The 21,967-nt window shown below is 39.3% G+C and overlaps 1 protein-coding gene across 1 annotated transcript in view; it reads right to left on the bottom strand.

Annotated features, from left to right (window-relative positions):
- The window catches only part of EYA1 (EYA transcriptional coactivator and phosphatase 1), a 158,352-nt gene that overhangs the window by 106,641 nt on the left and 29,744 nt on the right, over positions 1–21,967 (bottom strand). Inside the window, exons 4-7 of the mRNA XM_036829798.1 lie at positions 21,747–21,824; positions 12,532–12,601; positions 12,061–12,206; positions 8,192–8,329 (exon numbers count right to left, since the gene is read on the bottom strand). Of these exons, the coding sequence (XP_036685693.1) occupies positions 8,192–8,329; positions 12,061–12,206; positions 12,532–12,601; positions 21,747–21,824 (432 nt within the window). The remainder of the gene's footprint in view (positions 1–8,191; positions 8,330–12,060; positions 12,207–12,531; positions 12,602–21,746; positions 21,825–21,967) is intronic.

Here is a 21,967-nt window from a genome sequence, read left to right as displayed (position 1 = left end):
GCCTATGTTGACTTATAACATGATTTAAAATATCAAATCAAAGTTTTGTGTGTGACTTAACCTGGAGAACGCTGCCCAGCTATAACTTCAAAAAAAAAAAAAAAAAAAGGTAACATGTAGGTCAAAGGTCTACTTAACAGAGAACAAGGACTTGCATTAAAAACCAGAATCCCAGCCAACATAAGAATGCTGGAACCTGCTGGGGCCTGTCTGTATTTCCCATGTTTTAGAGCATTTTCTAGCACTTACTTGGCAAGCAGGATGCTATTTGTCCCTCGTGTATTTTCACAGAAGTCCATTTGCTTTCCTTCCCTGGCCTCTTTGCCATGGGCTATGTCCATCATCAGGCGCAATCTATGCGGCAGAAGTCAGTGGAGCTCCCTGGGGAAAAGCCTCTGAAGGCCAGATGGGCTATTTAAAACCAAAGTTTTCCCCTTTTCTTACAAGAAGGCTTTTAAATGACCAAGTTTTCCTTTTTATCTCAGTAATAGTTTTTCTATTTCAAAGACAATTTGCAACTAGGGTAATAAAGACTACAAATCCTTGTTATTTATCTTTCTTCATCTATTTCTCTATATTTTAATAAAAACCAATTCATACCGACAATAATATGGGTATTGATCTCTGATTAATTATTGCTATTACTGGATTTCAAAAGATCTCCATACAATTTTCAACACTTGTCATTTGAAATAACACAAGATGCCAAAAGAACCGAAACAAAATATTACTGTTAAAAAATCAACTTAAGCAAAAAAAAAATTCTAGAATGCAAAAAATTCCACAAACTAAAATATAAATGTGAGTAGAATGGGAAAGCAATTAAGAGAAATTGTGAACATCAGTGCAAGCTGCAATAGCTTTTCTCCAATTGTAACTCTCATCTGTCATTTTTATGCCAGAAAGTGCAAATCTCATAGGCTTTATCAGAGCAGATTATTAAAAAGGTTTAATAAATATTTTCTTAAAACCATATATTTGAAGTTAGGAAAAATACCATTTCTATAGATAATGAAAAAACTTTAACAGTACATTTTGGTAAGCAATTTTGAGGTTCTAAAAAACTAATAAACTGAAAGACTTCAACTCTATATTTGAAAAGCTATAGACAGGCAGACCAACGGAAGTCAGGGTGGTTGTCCTTATTAGATTATTATTGGATGGTTCCCACTTCATAACGAGCCCTAGATCGGCGAGGTGCACAGAACTGTGGAGCTGTCACCCTTCTGCATCCCATTAACAAACCTCTGTCCTTGTTTTTTGTCTCTCCTCACTGGTTGGAACTCCAATCTCTTTAACAGAGCAAACAACATTATATACAAAGACGGAGTTCGAATTCGTGTGATTTTCTCCTCTAAAAGAGAGCAATAAAACCGAAAGGAAAATAAACGAAGCGGGGTTTCCAGAGCCCTCTGGGTTTCGGGCCTGCGCATTTGTGTAGCCCCTCCCATCTATCGTGGCAAATCCTGACACCTTCTTGCTGCAGAATGACAGGAATGTCCCCACCTCACTGCTTCTCTGGGGCACTAAAACACTCAGAAAGGCATTCCACACAACCACCGCGATTCTGTGATGTCTCCATCCAGCTTCACCTACTGGCGTGAACACAAGGGAAGACTGCTTTGAACAAACTACCATAATAAAGTAACCAAGGATTTTACGATGCTAAATTCCAAATTCGTTTCCCCAAATGAAGAGCACTAGTTCTTATGAATCTTAACTTCCAACTGCCATTGTGACACAGACCTCTCCACTCCCAGCAAAACATCTGTATATTTCAGACATACTACCAAATAAACTGAAAATATGAGAAGAGATGGTCACCCCCTGCAACTGTCGATCAATAGAACTAAGTTATTAGGGAAAGCTGGGTTTGCCTCAAAGCTGAAGCTTAACCAGTTAAGAGACCAGACTTAACTTGAATTACTTTTCGTGTGAAAGTTGTTTGCATTTCCTTATCTCAAACAGATTGCTAAACAAAATGTCATTTTCTTCCTATGACTCAGCCTCAAAATTATGAACAGTTTCTTGTTTTCTGTGGTCGATGGTACTCTTAAGTCTATAGTGTATAGGATGGGGGTGGGGGGGTAAATGAATGAATGGAGATGCCAGCAATAGATCTGGAACTTGTGTTTTTAAGAAATTATAACTAAAAGCTTGATTTCAAGTCAGATGCCTCTTTTACATAAAAGGAGAATAAAATTTGCTTATGACAAGCTTGGCAGATATTCTGTGAAACAGATCAGTGAATCATAGGCTAAAGCAGTTTCTCCTAAGTTTTCTTGCCCTTAGTACATGTACGCATGCACGTGTGCACACACGCACATACACACACACACAGACATACACATAAACTCACACGCCCCCCACTTCATTCCTGTTGTCAGTGCCCTTTGATTGGCAGCATTGAAAACACTATCTACAGGATCTGCACGGTTGACCCAGGGGTCTCCAGGCATCCTCTGTCCGTCCACACTCCCTCATTCAACTCACTCATTTGCATGTTTGTCAATGGCGTGTGAAGAAAAATCTCACACCATCCAAAACTTCTTCCAGAAACACTGAAGCTGACCCTGGGGAGCATGAAGATGTCAAAAACTAACAGCAAGGATTTCACTTCCTCAGGGTGAACTCCACAGTTGTCCACGAACAGAAACATCTTGTCTTTCTCTGTTAAACTTAAGTTTCTAATCTTTCACTGGATGTACAAAAGAGATCCAATAAAAGCAGAAATAGAATTTTCCAGAATCTTGCAGCAAAGGTAAAAGCAATCAGATTTTCCAGTCCCTGAGGTTTTACTCTGTGGGCTTTTAGTAGTAGTGCATTTAAAAACTAGTGCATTTAAAAATCTGATCCTTGTTTGGCTTAAAACGGCATGTGCCAGATTCACCGAAGCCTGCCACGGACATAAGTGTTGAACACTGGAGCTGGAAGGATCCAGAAGGTTCACCTGGACTAGGTGAGGGCACCAAGGCTGGCCTAGTTCACAAGATTAGGCAGTGCCAAAATGCCCACAAATTACTAGTTAAATCTTTTCCTTAAGTGCCATGAAAATGTTAAAACACAGACAGTGCTTGGAAATGAGCTCTCTAAAAAAATTTTTCTAAGCTTCACGAGCTGGTATTTTTTTTACTACTTACATAGCTAGCCGTGTAATGCAGTATCTCAGTTACCAAAAGAGCAAATCCACCCTTCAGGAAACATACTACAGGCAACTACATTTCACTGTTTTTGTAGTTTTCTGTAAGCACCTCCCCTATAGGTGCGGTCATTTAAGCATATAGAAAACATGGCAGGGTCTGACAGTTCTAAACCATTCTCCATTTTGATGTATTCGTCAGCATTTTCAGATTCTTATCCTTCAAAGCCATTGTTCAGGGTCGTTTCAGGGATGAAATGAGATAATATATGTAAAATAATTAGAAAAGTGCTGGGCATATGATAAGTAAGTGCACGATAAACAGTAGCTGTTTTTTTGTGTTATGGGCAGCAGAGTTTTCCATCTCAGTACAGCATAGCTTGTCACGTTCCCATCTTCCTCCCTAATCTTGGTTTCTGAACTAAATAATGTGGTGTTTACATGGCTGTTACCTCCATTTTCCCCACCAGTTCCTCGCACTCAAGTCACGCTGTGTCTGCAGGGATTCCTGGGGCGTAAGGACCTGGTTGATACCGCTTTCTTTCCCATCACTGCAGAGCTGAGTTTCTTTCTTTGTCCACGGCCCTTCTGTGTTACCCACGGCTCCTGCTTTCCAGCACCCACCACCGCTGCTGCCAACACAGCCATTTCTCTCTTCTGATTTTCTTCTTCACGTTCTTGGCTGTTTTCTCGTGTTTCTTCTATATGTTTGTATCATGTACACAAAGCCTGACCTTTGTTCATAGTGATTCTCCTTCCTTGCCAGCACATGAGTTAGATCTGGCTCTTTTTTTGCTATGCTTATTTGGTTACTGGGTTCTTGGAGCTCTCTTTGCTGGTTATATATATACATATATATGTATAGACACATATATAATAGTATATATATTACATTTTTTATATTTATTTCATATATAGAGATTTTTTTTTCGTCCTGGGGAATGGGAGAGAAGGAGAATTTAGGTAACGCTTCCTAATCTGGAACTATTTCAGAAGGCTGGATGATGATGATGATAATAATAATAATAATAATAATCACCCCTCCCCCACCACTACCACATCACTGCCACAATGAACACAGTAAATAAAAATAAGCCTTTGAATGCGTACTATGTGCCAGATGTTGGTCAGAGTGATAAACACGGATAATCTCAATTAAACCTCACAATACTACTGTGGGAACCGATAATATTATCCCCACATTTGAGACGGAGAAATGGAGACATGAGAAGTCAAGCCCCATGCTGAAGTCCCACAGACAGCAAGGGCAGGGCTGTTGGACAGGCAGCCGGACTCTAGAATTTACGCGGTTCACCAGAGTGCAAGATTTCACTGTACCTTTAGTCCAACCTGCTAAATCTCACAGAACCAAAGAGGTGATCATCAAAAATTTTCCTGAAGTTCATCAGCATAACACCCACTACTGAGTTAGTTTGAGTCATCTGGGTTACTAGAATATTTCTTCTAGTACTGTGAAATCCTAATATTATGAAATCTTAGTAACTAAATCTCTGAATAACTCATCATCATACCTTATATTTAAAAGGTCAAAGGATATTGGAGAAAGCACTAGGTAAAACACTCCCAAATCACTAAAATACATATGCTGTCGTCCAAGATTCTAAGATCTTTTAACAGATATAAGATTGATATAAGCAAAAATCACCGTTATTCATTAAGGATAATAGAATTTAGAGAATTTTGAAAATCATTTCAGACATTATAGAAAGTTTTATATTAAAAAGAAGTATTGAAAAGACAAAGGTCAACAGACGCCCATGCCTGGACACATAATATCATTTCATCCACTTCATTTTTTACAATGCACTTAATATTTAAGAAATACATATTAATCAGAGTTTACTTATTTATCCACATTTGACCATAAAGAGTTTATAGCATATTACATATCATTTATCCATCATCGGATTGGCAACTTTCAAGTTAATAGCATGTTCTTCTCTGGCTTCGTGTGTGAAAGTCATATTTTAGATTATTCTGAAAATGAGTGAGGTGCCATTATAGAAATATCCATATGAAATAATACCTCAGTCATGGAAAAAGGGCTCTAAAATCCCACTGGAAAGGCCATTCAACCAGGGGATGCCTAAAAACACAAAAAGTTGTAATGCAACATCCCAGATGCAATGAAACCTATAACTAGAAAAGCTATGCTACATTTGCTATATTTGGTGCTACACATGTCCTTATTTCTGCTTTAAAATAGAGTTTTTTCTGCCTCCAAATTAACGTTCTTTTCTCCTCTTTCATTTCCACTCTTCTCTCTACACTAACGCTATGCTTACAACTCTGAGAGCTAGTTAGTCCTCAGGAACTTTCCGCCACATAAGCTTTTGACCTGCGAGGACAGAAAGATAAAGCTAAGTCAAGGGCAATATTTCTCGAACTCTCTGAGACACACAGCATGCTTCTCTTCTCCTAATCCTTCCCAGGCTGACAATTTAGCAAAATATAATAGTTATATATGACTAAAAGAATGAGATGAAAAAAGAAAAGACACAGAGTGCACGTCTGATTTCACCACCATAAGATTTACTATGGACGTACCATGGAAGTTTCTAAACACTTAACTCGCAATCTCTGTACTCAGCCCACTGTGGGTGGTAACCGAAGGGCTGCACGTGGGCTCAAGCCCAGGAATCACACGTGTAGTTATCTCTCCTCTCCGGAAGGCACTTCACCTGTTTCATTCTGACCTTTAGGATCCACTTCTCCTTAAAGAGACCGGATGCCCGGAGTAGAACGGAACCGACCATAGTGCCAGATTTTTTTCCCCATAACTCTCCTAAGACTCTGCAATTGCATAATGTATTTGTCTGTTTGTCTACTGTCTCTCTCCTTGACACAAATGAAAGCTTTAGGAGTGAATAGACTTTGTTTGCCTCATGATCCATTTCATTACTAAAGCCTAACACTATTCGATTCTTTAATGAAGTCTCATCAATTTGTGTTTTTTTATCCCTTTACTTAACTGATATTCAGCATGTGGAGAAACAGTTCTCTTCCGAGAGCAGCTTTCAAGTTTTGGAATCAAGCACGTGAGTAATATCCTTCTAACACTAAATGCTATCTGTCATAAGGTAATTTTAATTTTGTAGCCATCAAATATATCAAAACTTTATAATCCATGCCTTTTTTATACCAAAGGCAAAACCAAGTATGAAAGGATTAATGAATCTGGTCCCATAAAATTTTAGCTTCCCATGCAGGAAAAAAAGCTCTTAAAAATGATACACCGGAAACACATCTATAAAACATTACCAAAGTTTAAGAGACGTAATATAAGAAATAATAAGAGAAGACAAACACCACCATGCAAGAAAAGAAAAACTGGTTTATCGGCTCAATTTTCTAAAAATACACATGAAAACAATAAAATCTCGGACCTTCCAAAATGACAATTTTTTTTAAAAGTAAAATATTTAATGTGTTCATGCTAATTCACAGCCCTTCCTTGTGGAAATATATAACAAATCCTTAAAAGAGTTGAAAACAGTTTACCTAGCAATTCCACACTTAAGTTTACTCAAAGGAAATAATTAAGCATGCACATAAGATATTCGTGGCATCGCTCTAGATGTCCAATAATAGGGGGGTTAAATAAGATATATCTGTGAAACCATTAAAATGGTGCCATAAAATAGATTTTATTGATGTGAAAAGATGTCTATAACATATCTGTTACTTAAAAGAGCAGGTTGCTATGTCTACCAGTGGATGAATGGATAAAGAAGATGTGGTATTCACACACAATGGAATACTACTCAGCCATAAGAAAAGAAAGAAATTTTGCCATTTGCAGCAACAAGGATGGACTTGGAGGGTATTATGCTAAGTGAAAAAAGTCAGACAAAGGTGGACAAATACTGTATCATATCACTTATATGTGGAATCCAGAAAATAAAACGAATATAACAAAAAAAGAAACAGACTCACAGATACAGAGAACAAACTAGTGGTTACCAGTGGGGAGAGGAAAGCGGGGAGGGACAAGAGAGAGGGAGGGGATTAAGGGGTACAAACTATTATGTATAAAATAAATGAGCTACAAGTTATGTATTGTACAACACAGGGAATATAGCCAGTATTTTGTAGTAACTATAAACGAAATATAACCTTTAAAAATTGTGAATCACTATGTTGTACTTCTCTAACTTACGTAATATTGTACATCAACTACACTTCAATAAATAAACAAACAAATAAAATTTTTTTTAAATAGCAGGTATTTAATTCTACTATAGCTTGGCACTATTGAAAAGATGCATATCATTTGTTAAACTGATTAGTGGTAAAAACAAAATATTAGGAGAATGTTTAAATTATGCGAGAACAATTTTCAAGTATTTTAGACACATTTGCATGATAATAATCTGCTAATTACAGTAATGCCTACTCTTGAAACAGCTCTGACAACGTAAACTTTCAGCTGTCATCCATATGACTTGCACTTACATTATGTTCTGTCTATAGTTTCAAAATCAGAACCAGGGATGGGTCCTTAGAAGCAATAGCTTGAAGATGCATTGAGTGGCTGTCAATTTGATCTCCTGGTCTTTGGCAGATTATTTAGTCAACACCTATCACATGCTCTATTTCCAGAGCCGTGATAATGAAAATGAAGAAAACATACCCCTTTGAGACAGGTTGATTGGCCACACCAAGTGCCAGGGTTTTTAGCATATATCACACTACAACCTCTTACATCATTGACTTTGCTTTTTTTTTTCACTCTTTTTTTTAGTTGATAGAAGCAAAGGCAGAAAACTTCAACGACACAAAGAATTTTAGAGCTTTTTGTAAAAGAACCTGAGTGATCATCCAGTCTAACCCCTGGATGTTATAAATATGGAAATTTAGGCCTGGAGAGCAGGGAAGTAAAGAGCCAAACTAGAACCAGGAATCTTGCCTCCAAGCCCAGCCCACTTTCACCATCATCCACTACTTACACAGAATATCAGGTTCCACTTTAGAAAGTAATGATTGTCCCACAGGATTAATGAAAAGAGCAATGCCAGTATGTATACAGACCTTGCATCTGGTAGCTATACGGTGCCTGTCCAGGTTGAGGGGTCCCAAAGCTTGTACCATAGCTGAGAAATCCTGTCTGTCCAGGTGACTGAGACTGTGACAATCCACCTTCAGTCTTGATGCCTGCCCACAATGCACCTAAATCAGTTAGTGATAGCTTATCTATCTGTTCATTTTCAAAAGCTGGTCCATATACAAAAACACTCCCACAACTATCCAATTACACACGCTTCCTCCCCAGTGTTATCTCAATAACCAAGGCCATATATGCTTAGAGTATACCCTTCACTATAACTTCAATTAAAAAGAATAAAACCAGGATTATTACAGATTTCCATGCCTATCCGCACTATTCTTTTTTGTTGTTTTCCTGAATTCCATTTTCCATAAAATTAAACTCCAGTGACATCATTTCTATAATTAGTTGTATTGCTTTACAAGAGTTTAAGATCATCTTTACAGTCCAGAAATGGCCATAATTAAACTTGAACTAAATTATCCTAAATGTTGTTGCATTGATTAACATCAGAATCAAAATATTTTTTCTAAAAAGTGATTAATTAGAGTCTCTAGCCTCGTAACATTAAAAACATTTTTTTTCTTTACTCTTTCTATCACAAAGCTGATTTTAGTACACAACGCATTTTGAGGTCAGAGGTAGCAATATTGGGCATAGAACTAAGCAACACAGGGAGAAACCTTCTCCCAGATATCCAGATCCTACCAGGCAGTAAGCACAAGAGAAGCAGAATAATAAAGAACTCAATCCTGTAGAACAGCATAGTGCTTTATAAACAGCACAGAGAAATTGACAAGTAGTTCTCTTTTTGTCCCTTATAGTTTCAGGTTTTTATTCAAATATAATTGTTTTAAGTGTAACATAAAGTACACTTTCTTTTCATCACATCATAATATAAAAATAATGTATTTGTGGCCCCCCCAATACTTCCCAAAGTGCCGGGCTGACATCCTAATTTCAGGACTTGGGTTTGGTGGTATCGTTGTACAGGGCTCAGCCCTGGATCATAATTAAAGACAGTCATGAAAGTTAACAACTGTCCTTAATTCCCACAGAGGTAGGGGATGAAAATGTCTGCCAAGGGAATTCACATTTTGGAATAATTTGACTTTGCACTTAAGATAAATAATATCTTTGGGATCTAGAATACACAGTAGTCTCACTGTTTATTTCCATTTTAGGGGAATTTCATCAGTAGAATGAAGTTAGGTAACTTTCCTAAGGCAGTGGAAGAATCTGACTCTTGGCAAAGAGAGCCTACTCTAATTCCTGAAGTATCTCTGAGTAACCTCATGATGGCCTTACATTTCAGTTTAGCATTTTAAAACAATGTGACTTTCCCTGTACAGGCAATCCCAAACCAATGAATAACCCACACTTATAAATGGTCCCTGGAAAAGCAAGTGCCCAAGACAGGTGGTTAGATGGCTCTAGAAAACTCCCTTCCTTTTCATGGTGTCACAATAGGGATTTTCCCCCTTCTCTCTCCATTTGATGCTATAATGATCTGCTTTCAGTCTTCACCCGTGCCACCTCTGTTTTTAGCCTGGAGGCTCAGGATGGGAATCTTTGTGATAAGAACAGGTAAGGAAAAGCAGGAAGAGGTAGAAAACACCCATAGCCACACCTACGTCCATAGCTTCTATCCACAAGCTGTCAAACTCATCTCACTGGTCAACTCCACGCAGATCCAGTGAAGAATGGCATGACCTCTTCCTCCTCACCGACCCCTTGCTCTTACTATGAAAAGATTTGCCTGTCTTTTCTTACTGGGTCTAAGTGAAAAGTCAGGGGACACAAGTCCTTGGAGAGGGTCTTCTAGAACTATCAGGACCTTAACTATCAGCAGTTAAAACCCCTAAACAATGCGCTCTTCCTTCAGAACAAGCAATGGGGAGAAGGCTGCCATCGTTTTCCATGCACTGGCCCCAGAAAAAGAGAATGGTTGGTCAGAAGCACAGGGGCATCTCCTTGTCCTCAAGGTACAAAAAGAGAAGAAAGGAGGTGATCAGAAAAATGCTAAGGACTGAGAATTATTCCCAGGAGATTTATAAGCATGGAAGGTCCTGGGATCAGAGCCCTTTACACTGAGACTCACTCTCACCACCTCCCCGATCTCCACCTACCACATGAAAATCCCCGTCTTCATCTTACTAGTTCTGAGCCTAACCTCTGCTCATCTCACTCTACTGGAACAACTATTTCAGACAACAGGGCCATCTGTTGATGGTTTAGAACTAGAGAAGTCCTTACCCCGCAGCCCAGAAATTGGCAAAGGGCCCTTCCATGACTGAATGGGGAAGAGAAATTAAAACAAGAGAGTTGTGTGAGTGGCAGCCAAGGCAGTAACAGGAATGGTACCTTCCCCTGGCAGCACTGATAGGTCTACAGTACTTGAGTATTGTTTGTACTGGAAAATACATTTCTACTTCAAATAATCGGCTTACAAATAAATTTTGAGAATATAAATTGGGGACTGCCTTAACTCACATTATAGAATTGAAGTTACGCAATTCCAATCATAGAATCTTTTTCCTCTTTTAGCATAAGAATAGTTTAAAAGTAAATTACAGACAAATTTGATCTATATTTAATGTTATTTTGAGAAACGTGACTAAAAGTCATGGAAATGAAAGATAATTCTAGAAAGTCCATTTTATGGCTGTTTTTAAAGTCGGGTTGAAAAACACCTCCCTAGATCACATTCAGTTGTGATCTCTTTAAAATAAAACTATGAAAGTTGAAGTCATACATAATTTAGATTTTAATTTCTATATATTTTATAAGAAATTTATATATGGCCAATTTGATTTGGGGTAAAGACAGAACAAAAAAGCAAAAAATAATTTACCTTCTAATGATTAATGAAATGCTTAAAGAAGAATATTATTTCTTTCAATATACTGAGAAAAGATTATGATGAAATAACAATAACAGCAGAAGCATAATTAGAATATTGATCACAAAATACTCCACCAGTCTTTTCTATCAGTCTTGCTTCCAAACTTTCATGTATTTGTTTCTGGATCACTAGGTTTTATTTATTTCTTAATAAAATGCCAATAATTCATATTTTTCTCTTCCAACAAGTTGCAGTTTGTTTAAAATTACAACTACCATTCAATGGAAGTGAAGGTATTCTGGAATCCTAAGCTTTTTAAAAACTAAACTTTGAGGTTTGGCTGGATTTATTTTTAATTTACAGGTATTGACCCCGTAACAATTGAGTTAAATTACACCAAGATAAAGATAATCTCCAGGTGGGAAGGAACAAATAGGGATGTGAGCTTTAAATGTTTCCTGATTGGCCTCTTTAAAGTGCAGCCCAAGCCATGATATAGATCACTTTTCCTAATGGTTGATAATGCTGAAATTTGAGACTACTACCCCCCCCTCAAGTTTAGAGCCAGGGTTTGTTGAATTCTGCTTGTACTTCTCTAATCATAGCTCAGCATCTGATAAATAGGAAATGAATCTTCACCCCAAAAGACTTCATTCACAGAAGTTTTATCAGAAATATGCACCAAAATACTTTGGATTCCAGAGCCAAGTGCTCAAGTGGCAAATTAAGAATTGAGATATAAATGGAAAGAAAAAAAATACAAAACCAAAACGAGAGAAAGAGGGCACATGAACCCATGGTATTTGCCACCTCTGACCTCAAGATAAGTAACTACCAGTTCTTACAATGCTCATTAGAAACGATCATTTTAAGAATTAGACACAAAGGTGACCACCCTTTCTCAAGTGGCCCAAGAGGACCATCTTTAAGTACCACTCCTGTGAAACTTTCACATGTACAGGTGTGCCCACTAGGCGACGTCACTGCTAAAGCCGAGGGATTACTCACCATAGGAGGAAATTCCATAGGGCTGTCCCGGCTGTGGGTACGTGGCATAGGCTGTAGCTTGTTGCATTCCTGTGGTAAACTGTGTTTGCCCATATGCAGCCATAGTTTGTGAGGAAGGGGTAGGGAGAATATGTGGGTATGGTCTGCTATTTGTCAGAAATGACAGAAAATAGAAAGCCCATGCATTAGATGGAAACATGCAAGGTAACTGATTAACAACCAAATCACAAATTCCAGTTAAAGATTGTTTCTTAATGTATAACTTTCAAGTGTAATACACAAAGAACCAAAATACTACAGTGTCCCTCCTAGGTGAGGCTCCAAATAAATTTGTGTAAATACATTTAAGTCTCTATGAAACACACTTTAGTTTAAATTAAGATGTAACATGTGGGCACCAGACATGACTCGAAATAAGGTAAAAGACTACTCGGAAAAGTTATTTATTGATTAAGAGAAAATATATCTTACTTGGAAGGATAAATCTGTGGTGGGGAGAATTGGTGAGACGGTCTTGGGCTGAAGCTACTGCTCCCAATGGCTGGAAAAAGAAAAATAATGCACAATAATCCAAGCAAAATACAAAATATGTATAAAGCATTGATATAGTTTCAACTGTAGGTTGGCCACATGAAACCGTAGATCTTTTGGACCCGCAGAAATGGCAATTTCATAAGTCAACCTAATAGAAAGTTAAACTATATTAAGGAACCTATAGGAACTGATCAAGTGATTCGAATTTTAAATCAACTCTTAGAAAACACAGTCACAATATTCTTAAATACCTGTCAGTGATGGCTTTTACAGTGGCAATACTTTAAGAGCGCAGGGAGTCCTGGCCACTGGTTGGAACGACCGCGCTGAAAGGGGAGGGATGAACTTGAATTACAGGGCTGGGCGGGACCGGAAGGTCCTCTGGTCTACTGTTTGTGTTCAAGGGGACACACACCCCTGAGACTTGTGTTACTGAGAAATGCAGTCTAATCTCCTCTCAGGGCAGTAGAAATAGGACAGATCCTCATTTGCCTGCATTGATTCAGCAATTTTTTTAAATAAAAATGCATTCCTATAACCATCTAAAATTTCTCAAGTTGCAAACTAAGCCTGTTTTTTCTTGCATGGAGATGGATATTCCTTTGCCTTTCAGATATACGTGCTCCACTTCAGCGTTCAAGTCACAAAGGTTTTTTTTAAAGAGATTATTTAAGCATTCAAGCAGAATTTCATTTCTTTTTAATCACATATACTTGATTCAGTAAGTCTCAGAAATGCACGAAACTCTTCTATCAAATATTCTTTTACAATCATTCTGAACTAAAAAAAAAAAAAAAAAATTTTTTTTTTTTTTTTACTAACACGAGACCTTAAAATGGTGATTCTGAGCTTCTTTCATTGCTAATATGGGCCATCTATTTGTGTACATAAATATCTACACACATTTACATATATACACATTTACATAAATATATACATATATATATGTATTTCCCCTTTTCCCTTCAAAGTCATCCTATGCTTTTCCTGGCTAAGATGCATATGCTTTGGCTACAATTATTATAAGATGTATATGTTTATTTTCTTCTACTAATAATCACCGTCTGCAGAGGCTCTATTATTTATTCATTATATTCTACATAAAACCCTTCATAAGCTTCCATGAACTCCAGGTTTTATACATTTTCATGATATCACATCAGTACAGTTATGTTTCTCAAATGTAACTTTCTAGCTTGTGTTTGGGAAAACAGTGGTGGATTTGGCTTAGAATCTCAAAACCTATGACTAATCCTTTCATGGTAAAGCAAATAGGCCTAACCCAGTGACAAGAGAATAGATGAAGGTCAGCAGTACTCATGCGACCTGCCAGACTTCAACCCTCTGGCTGTTGGTCTGGCAGAGATGGAGGCCATATTAATGAGAGAAGTCAGGCCAGCTTGGCTGGCGTCCCCCATCTCTTGGCACATGTTGGGTCACTACTCTGTTCCAGACATCACACTCCATGCTGCAGATGCAAACATGCAAAGACAAGTCCTCTCTGTCGCACGTGGGGAGGCCGACACACAAATAGCTACGGGAGGATTAAATACAATTTATAGAAGGGAGAGAATGCCTGGACCACAAGCACTGCCACTTGCCCAGGTCACCTGCGATTACAACCTTTCTACTCCCCTCTTCTAGGCCTGGAAAGAGACCAAGGGCAGAGAAGATTTATTCCAGCAGAGCTGCTGGAGGGCTAATATCTTCCCTGGTCACCATAGATAGAAAGAAGTTTTTAAAAAATGAAACCACAACACAAATATGTACTACCACACAAAAAACCCCAAAGCCATCTGAGGATGGAAGCCGTAGAAATCCCTTTTATTCTTTTCTAGCTCTATCCCTGTGTTTTTCACATTTGGGGTCACGACCCATGAAAAGATTGTAAATTCAACTTCATAGGCTCTGCTCAGCAATTTTTTATAAACAAATAGAATAACAGAATAGAAGATATCGGGGTGATTATACAGCATAAGGTAGGTTCCGTGAAGCTCTGATTTAGATTATATGCATCGTACATGTGTGTACACATGAAGAAAGATTTGGGAGGTTGCAGAGTGTGGTAATACAAACATAGGTTCTGGAATTAGAATTTAATTCAGCTCAGATTCAGATCCAACTCTTCTATGCGGTCTTGGTCAGTTATTTGATCCCTCTAAGCCTTGACACGTTCTCATGTAAAATGATGGCAGTAATACTACCTACACCTCATAGGATGGTTGTGAGGACCAAATGAAGTAATGACATAAGCAAATAATACTGTGTAATACTGTGTTTTTGTGCAAGAAATGTTTAACATCTCAGATTCCCCAAATTCCCACTATCTTTGCCCCACGTTTGCCCGTTTTCTGTATTTTAATTCTACTCAATGGACAGCATCACCATCTATCCAGCAAATGCTTAAAAACAGGATTCTTTATCCCCATTTATATATGGGGCTAGAAATTAAGTAACATGTCCAAGCAAATAAATAGGAAAGTTGGTATTTGAACCCACATCTGCCCACTCTTCCCACCAAAACATACTATCCCCTGACTCCCCTTCATAGAAACTAGAAACCTCAGAATCATCTCATTTTTTTTTTCTCCCTCTGTGACTCTCAAGTTACCCATCTCCAATTCAGAAACACCCATTGAGCTGTCCTGCCTTCTCCATCCCTACCCTCCTGTTCCGGGGCGGGTCCTCATTATGTCTCACCTTGACTAGAGAAACAGCCATCTAGCTACTCACCCTGCATTCCACCCACTGCCCTGTGACTCTCACTTCTGCCACCACATTGACCTTCCTTACGCGGAAACTTCTTCACGTCCATTCTCCAGCTCACAATCTCTCACCTGCACTTATACTACCCCTAGAAAAAAATTCCAAATTCCTTGGCAGATTATATAAAGATATTCAAGCATCCACCCTCCTGTGGGTTTAGAGTTACATAGCATCCCTGGACTTGAGGACTGCCCGTACATGCCATGCATTTTCCTGTCTGTCTTGGTTGGTCTTCACGTCAGAGCCTACTGCCATGTTAATGCTCTTCTCTCCTCCGCCTGTCAAACACTCTTCCACTGGGACTAAAACACCATTTTCTCTTTAGGATAATATCTTCTTTCTCTGTACTTTTTGGAACGTTGTAAACACTGGCAAAGTTGCACTCACCACACTACATGATGGTTAGTTTATGTAGTGTATAGATGTTAGTTTCCTCTGGTACCCGTGAGCTTCCAGGGCCAAGGACCTCCTACTCTCCTTTGTTTCCTAAGCACCTGGTAGGGCCTGGCATGTGGTAGGTAATCAATAAATAACATTTGTTTAATGAGACTGTGAGGTTTAGGTCATAAGCAAAGGTAGATATTTTAAACCATAATAACTTGAAAGATGGTTAAATTACTTTAACTTATTTATAAACACATAACAATAAACCTGATCTTTGGCAATATAAATGGGTCAATAGTTTTCCTTATTAAATAGATGTGAATAAGAACCCATGGTGCTGCCCGAGTATATTGCTGCTACTTACCTGTGTGCACCTAAAATGATTGACTATGTAATGCCATGTAAACAGCCATACCCTTAGGGCTTTCTCTAAATTCAAACCCTTGTGATCTCTGTGTAGCCTAGAGTCAAGAATCTTCCACCTTTTACCCTCAAGTACTTTTTTCCCTTAATTGCCTAAAAACACTTTAAACTTTTTAATAATAATCTAAGAATTCAGATTATTTTTAATTTCATGAGACCCAGAATAACCTAAGGCAAAAAGAATGCTCCCAGGCCATTTACCCAAGGTAAATAAATTGGTCCCTTACCATTACTAAACTCCAAAGGCCACAAGGCAGAGCCCTGGGGATGTAGGGACAACAGGTCCTTCTCTGTTTTAGCACACTTGTTTCCTATCATTGCATTCTTTCTCCTACCTCTCACATGTAAGTTAAAGAAGCTCCCCAAATCTTACTGCAGGAAGGGAGAGGAGAAGGACCCAAGGTGAATTAATATTCACAAGCTAGAGAATCCACTGAGAAAGTCGAGAGAAATCTGAAAATTAGCAAGTCCTCACTTCACGGCTCCCCATCTCGTCCATGTCAAGATCATTCAGCTGGACAAACAGGTCAAAAGCCTAAAAGTTAAGTTTTGATTCTTCTCCTTTCCTCATACCCTTTTATCCTAAGTCCAGTCAGCTCTCCCTTCCAATATAGGCTAAAAGTGACAACCTTCTCACTCTCTCGTCTGCCAACTCTGTTCCAGTCACCAACGTTGGCCGTGGCCATCAGAGAGGGCAGCCAGGACACCGCCCCCTGACCTCACCTTCCCTCCCTCTCCCTCCTCTCCTCTCCCAGATAGGATACTGGCACACTGCATCCTGCTTCAGTGGTTCCTCCAGGAAACACGTGGGCTAACACAGTCCTCTTCTTCTGCACCAAGAAATGCTGGTCTCCCTGCTTCTCCTTACCTTCTCCCCACCCTTCTCCCAAAGAGAATTTTCCACATGACAAACAGTGATCTCTTAAAAACATAAATTAGGTCATCATGTCAAACCCCTCCTTGCCCTCAACTCCAAACCCTGTTATCCTGTTTCATTTTGATTAACCCAAACTTATTCCCTCACTTCACTAAGACCTCTGCTCAGATGCCCTTTCCTTAGAGAAGCCTTCCTTCTAAAAGAGACCCTCACCCACTCTTCACCATAGTCTTTGATCTGCTTTCATTTTCTTCAGAGCGCTTTTCACTGCCTGTTTACTTATATTACCACCTACCTATTTATCATTTGTCTCTCCCACAAGAATGAAAGCTCCATGAGAGCAGGGACCTGTCTACTTTTTCACCTCTATATTCCCACTGTCTAGAACATTGCCTGGCACATAGTAGATGCTCAATACAGAATTGTTGAATGAATGAATCAGATCCCAAAAGGTAGATCTTTTCATGAACAATTACGAAAACAAAGAAATCATATTTGTCAGACGTGATTTTTTTCTCCTCTAGAAATTTCCGATTTTCAAATACCCCCAGACATCAATGTTGAATGAATCCATATCAATTGGCATTTTATTTAACAAATGAATAACAAATCTGGGCTTTGTGGAAGTGGAAGCAGCAGCAGGCAAAGACATTTTGTAATCCCTCAAAGCATGTTATTTTCAACCCCAATTGTTCTTAACATCTTAATCATTAAAATATTGCTTTCATTGGTCAATAGTAAATGAGCAGAACGTCACTGTATTTTAAAAACACAATAAACAACCTTGCATTTTTTCAATTCAGCCACATGCCTTGGAAAATCAACCTCTCTCCTCCAGTCTCCCCACACCAGGATACCTGGCGATTTCCCTGGAGAAGAGTGAGCCTCACTGCCTCCTTAATGCTTTAAGATGCTAGGGTTCCTTGAAGGACAAAGGTGGAAACAGCTATTACCAGTGTCAGGATGACTCCATATCTTCTTTATCCTTGCTGTCTATTTCCTTAAGATACCAGAATATTAGGGATGTGAATTTTAAGCTATCATAGAGAAGGAAGGTAGGCATAGTGACCACAGAGGTAAAGACCATCTTGGAGTTAATTCTTGGAGATTGCTTCTCCAGCCTCCTCTTCCTCTTAATAAACCCTAAGTCCTATTCACAGCCACTCCAGCATGCCATGCTTTTCACATCTTTACTCTTGAAAGGTGGGGGGAGAGAAGGAGATGCGGGGGAAGGGGGGTGGAAGAGGAGGGGGAAGGAGAAAGAGGAGAAAAAGAAAGAGGAGGAGAGAAGGGAAGAGAAAAAGTAAAAGACAACAGTAAATGAAGGTCCATCCCCATGGTGCTCTGTGCCTCCTATGCCTTGACCCAGATCCCCAGGTCACCTGATCCTTTCCTCTGCGTCCAACACAGACCATCAATCTATGGCAAATGAGATTCTCTACAGCTTCAGTCTCTTCACCAAACTATTCCCCCACCTTCCGCTAAGCCCTCCTCCAAGGCCCTTACTTCTCCTGCTTATCTTTTCCCAGTAGAGGCTGCTCATTCTCTCAGATTCCAGAATAACAAAGACCTAAAAATACATCCTTGTTGTTTCTTCCAAATCATTGTTTTTCTGCTCTCCCATGAAACCCTCCCTTCTCTGAGGTTCCTGACAACTCTGTAACACTTCCATGAATGACCCACCTCCTAAGCACTGCCTTGCATTTATCAAAAACTTTAGTATTTGACTGTGTCCCCTGACATATCCCAACATCATCTTGGGTCCTGCATCCAGCGCTTTTCTCATTTCTGTCTTGGCCTCAACTCTGGCCTTCTACATCAACCATCAAGCTCAAGACCACATCCTGGACCTCTTCCTCCATTCCAGTCTTAAACCACAACAGCACTGACTGATTTCATTTGTTTATTTACAAACATGTACTGACCACTGCATATGAGCTCCATTCTATGATGGCCACTGGGATTGTAAGTGTGAACAAGACAGTCTCTGTTCTCATAGGGCTACAGTTTAGCAGGAGGAAAGATGATGCAAAGTAATTTTTAAAGGAGTGATAAAGGCTGAGGTAGGGAAGTACAGAGAACCAACTCCAGAAGCATCAGGTGGAGACCTCACTGAGTTCTGAGATTAAGGAAGGAACATCCTCTTTTCCCAGAATTTTCATTCCTTTATTCCCATCTCATCTATTCTCCAACCCATCAAGAGAGGCAGGCCCCCTGACATCCTTATCCTCTCAATTTATTATCCCCTTCCTTCACTTTTTTCTATCTATCCTAGATACATGAAGTTATTTGAAGCTCGTCTTTTACTGATATCCTCAATTTTCTTATAATCTGCTTTACACTTAATATAAGTAAACATTTTCTCATGTCATTAAGTTTTTTTAAAAAGCCATTTTTAAAACCTGTATATGAATCTATCATATAGACAGTGCTTCCCTGAAGTTTCTTTCCTGCCTTCACTTCCATTTCAATACTCTTTTTCTTCTTCCCCAATCACCTGTGCTTTCATCTTATCCTCTACCCATCTCTTATGTATTGGTTTTCCCTGGGTTCTGTCTTCAACCTTGTTATACCCTGCTAGCGTCAACTCTCTGTACACTTTCAGAATTTCCATTCCAGATCTTTCCTGAGCTCCAACATCTTCAGGTGCATCTTAAATCACCACTAACAAGCCCCAAACAGAAGCCACCACCTTTCTTCCTCAGTCATGCCTCTCAGATTCCCTCACTCCTCCCTTCTCTCTCTGCTTCACTCATCCCCCCCATGCTCATTGGTCACTATGACCATAAATTCTATTTCATAAATACATCTCAATCCATCACCTTTCCACAGCCATTGCCAGCACCCTATCTCAGGTCTTCAGCATTTCTTGCGAAAACCCCTAACTGTTCTCTCCCCTTCAGTTCCCCGGCCTCCCCTCCATCCTGCCTGAGTCATTCCATAAGGGAAAGTGATCATGCAACCTGATGCCTCCCGTGGCACTCAGGATAAAACACACATGCCACGTGGAACACACCTGCCTGTTTAGACTCTGGCCCCTTCTTCTCTGTGCAGCACACTCCACACTGCTCACACCAGACACACCAAGAATGCTGAACCATCAGTGGTGCCTCCAAGTTCCACACCTCCGTGCCTCGGTCTCCTCCCATGGAACACTCCATCCGTCCAGCTTCCCCATCCTCAATCCTACGTGTGCTTTATTCCTACACATTCTTTAAGGCTGAGCGCAGACATCCTCTCCAGGAAACCCTCCCTGACCACCCCACCCCCAACTCGGTCTCTGTTGGGTCCTTCCTGGGTATTCTTAGGGGTCCCCGGGCCTCCCTCTGGCATTATCCAGCTGTACTATGATGGCCTGGTGATTACTTCGCCCTATTAAGTCGCAAGGCAGGACCATTCTCATACATCTTTGAATCCATAATAGCACAAGCACACTGCCTGACATAAGTCAAATTCTAGTAAATGCTTTATGAAAGAAACTATGGGTGTAACACCTGTTGTTATTTCCTTACTGCCTCCAGCTGTATAATCAGCATAAAAGTTGTGCATCTGCATTCATTTTATATCTATGTAGAACTCCTTCTAATTGGGGTGTATGTGAAATGACCCCCAAGAACTAGATGAAATCAATCACCAACTTACAAAAGTATAGCACTTCCGATGGAGAGGTTTCATAACACAGCAGATCACTTGAAAAGGGTTAAAAAGTTGAAGAATTACTTCTGATAAGAATGAGTTTTAATTGAAAGAGTCCAAGCTGGGTGATTTGGCAAAAGTTACAATCAGATCCTCACAGTGAATTTATTATCAGTCACTTTCTTATCAGCAATTTCATCCATCAGGGAGGTTGAAACTTGTATGTTTTGTTTGTTGAAGGCAGGCTTTCTCAATATGAAAGAGATTAGAAAATTAATTAAGGATCTAAAGCTGCTTGACAAAGTCTGACCTCTAGTTGACATGACAGTTAGGAGGATGCCGTGGCAAGTCTGTTTAGGGGCTATCAGAAGCCAAATTGTGCGTGATTAGAAAAATCACATAGGGACTTCCCTGGTGGCACAGTGGTTAAGAATCCGCCTGCCAATGCAGGAGACACGGGTTCGAGCCCTGGTCCGGGAGGACCCCACATGCCGCGGAGCAACTAAGCCCGTGCGCCACAACTACTGAGCCTGCGCTCTAGAGCCCGAGAGAGCCACAACTACTGGAGCCCACATGCCACAACTACTGAAGCCCACGGCCTAGAGCCCGTGCTCTGCAACAAGAGAAGCCACAACAATGAGAAGCCTGCGCACCGCAACGAAGAGTAGCCCCTGCTCCCTGCAACCAGAGAAAGCCCGCATGTGGCAACGACGGACCCAACACAGCCATAAATAAATAAATAAATTTATTAAAAAGAAAGAAAATCACACAGATGAGAGACAGAGGGAAGGAAGTCATTAACATATTAAGATAATTTAGAGAAGACGGAGAACAATTCCCCTTTTGATTTTTTTCTCCTTTACAGAATACCAACATTTTCAGCAAACACTTCATCACACCGAACAAAAACATCAGAATTGCAAATATGTGACGCTGAGAAAAACTATACAGTATTACACAGACATATCCCATAATATACACATGCATATACACACATATATTTGTATATGTAAACTAGGAAAATAATGTTTCATATTACTGTGAAAATCTAATATTTATTCCTTACCTGAACCTGAGAAATTGTCTAAAGACCCGTCTGCTGTTGTTTTAAATATTTCACTGCTGCTCATTGGCTCTGTTTTTAACTACAAAAATAAACAAAATATTCATATCCCCAATTAATATTTATAAAGGCCACAGTAGAGAAGATTATAACATTCAAAATAATTATAAGAAAAATCATTTAAAAATCAATCTTTTTCATATTTGAATAAAATCAGATTAATA

This window comes from Balaenoptera musculus, chromosome 17 (genome assembly GCF_009873245.2).
Source record: "Balaenoptera musculus isolate JJ_BM4_2016_0621 chromosome 17, mBalMus1.pri.v3, whole genome shotgun sequence".
Lineage (NCBI taxonomy): Eukaryota > Metazoa > Chordata > Mammalia > Artiodactyla > Balaenopteridae > Balaenoptera > Balaenoptera musculus.
This window is presented reverse-complemented; position numbering and strand designations above follow the sequence as displayed.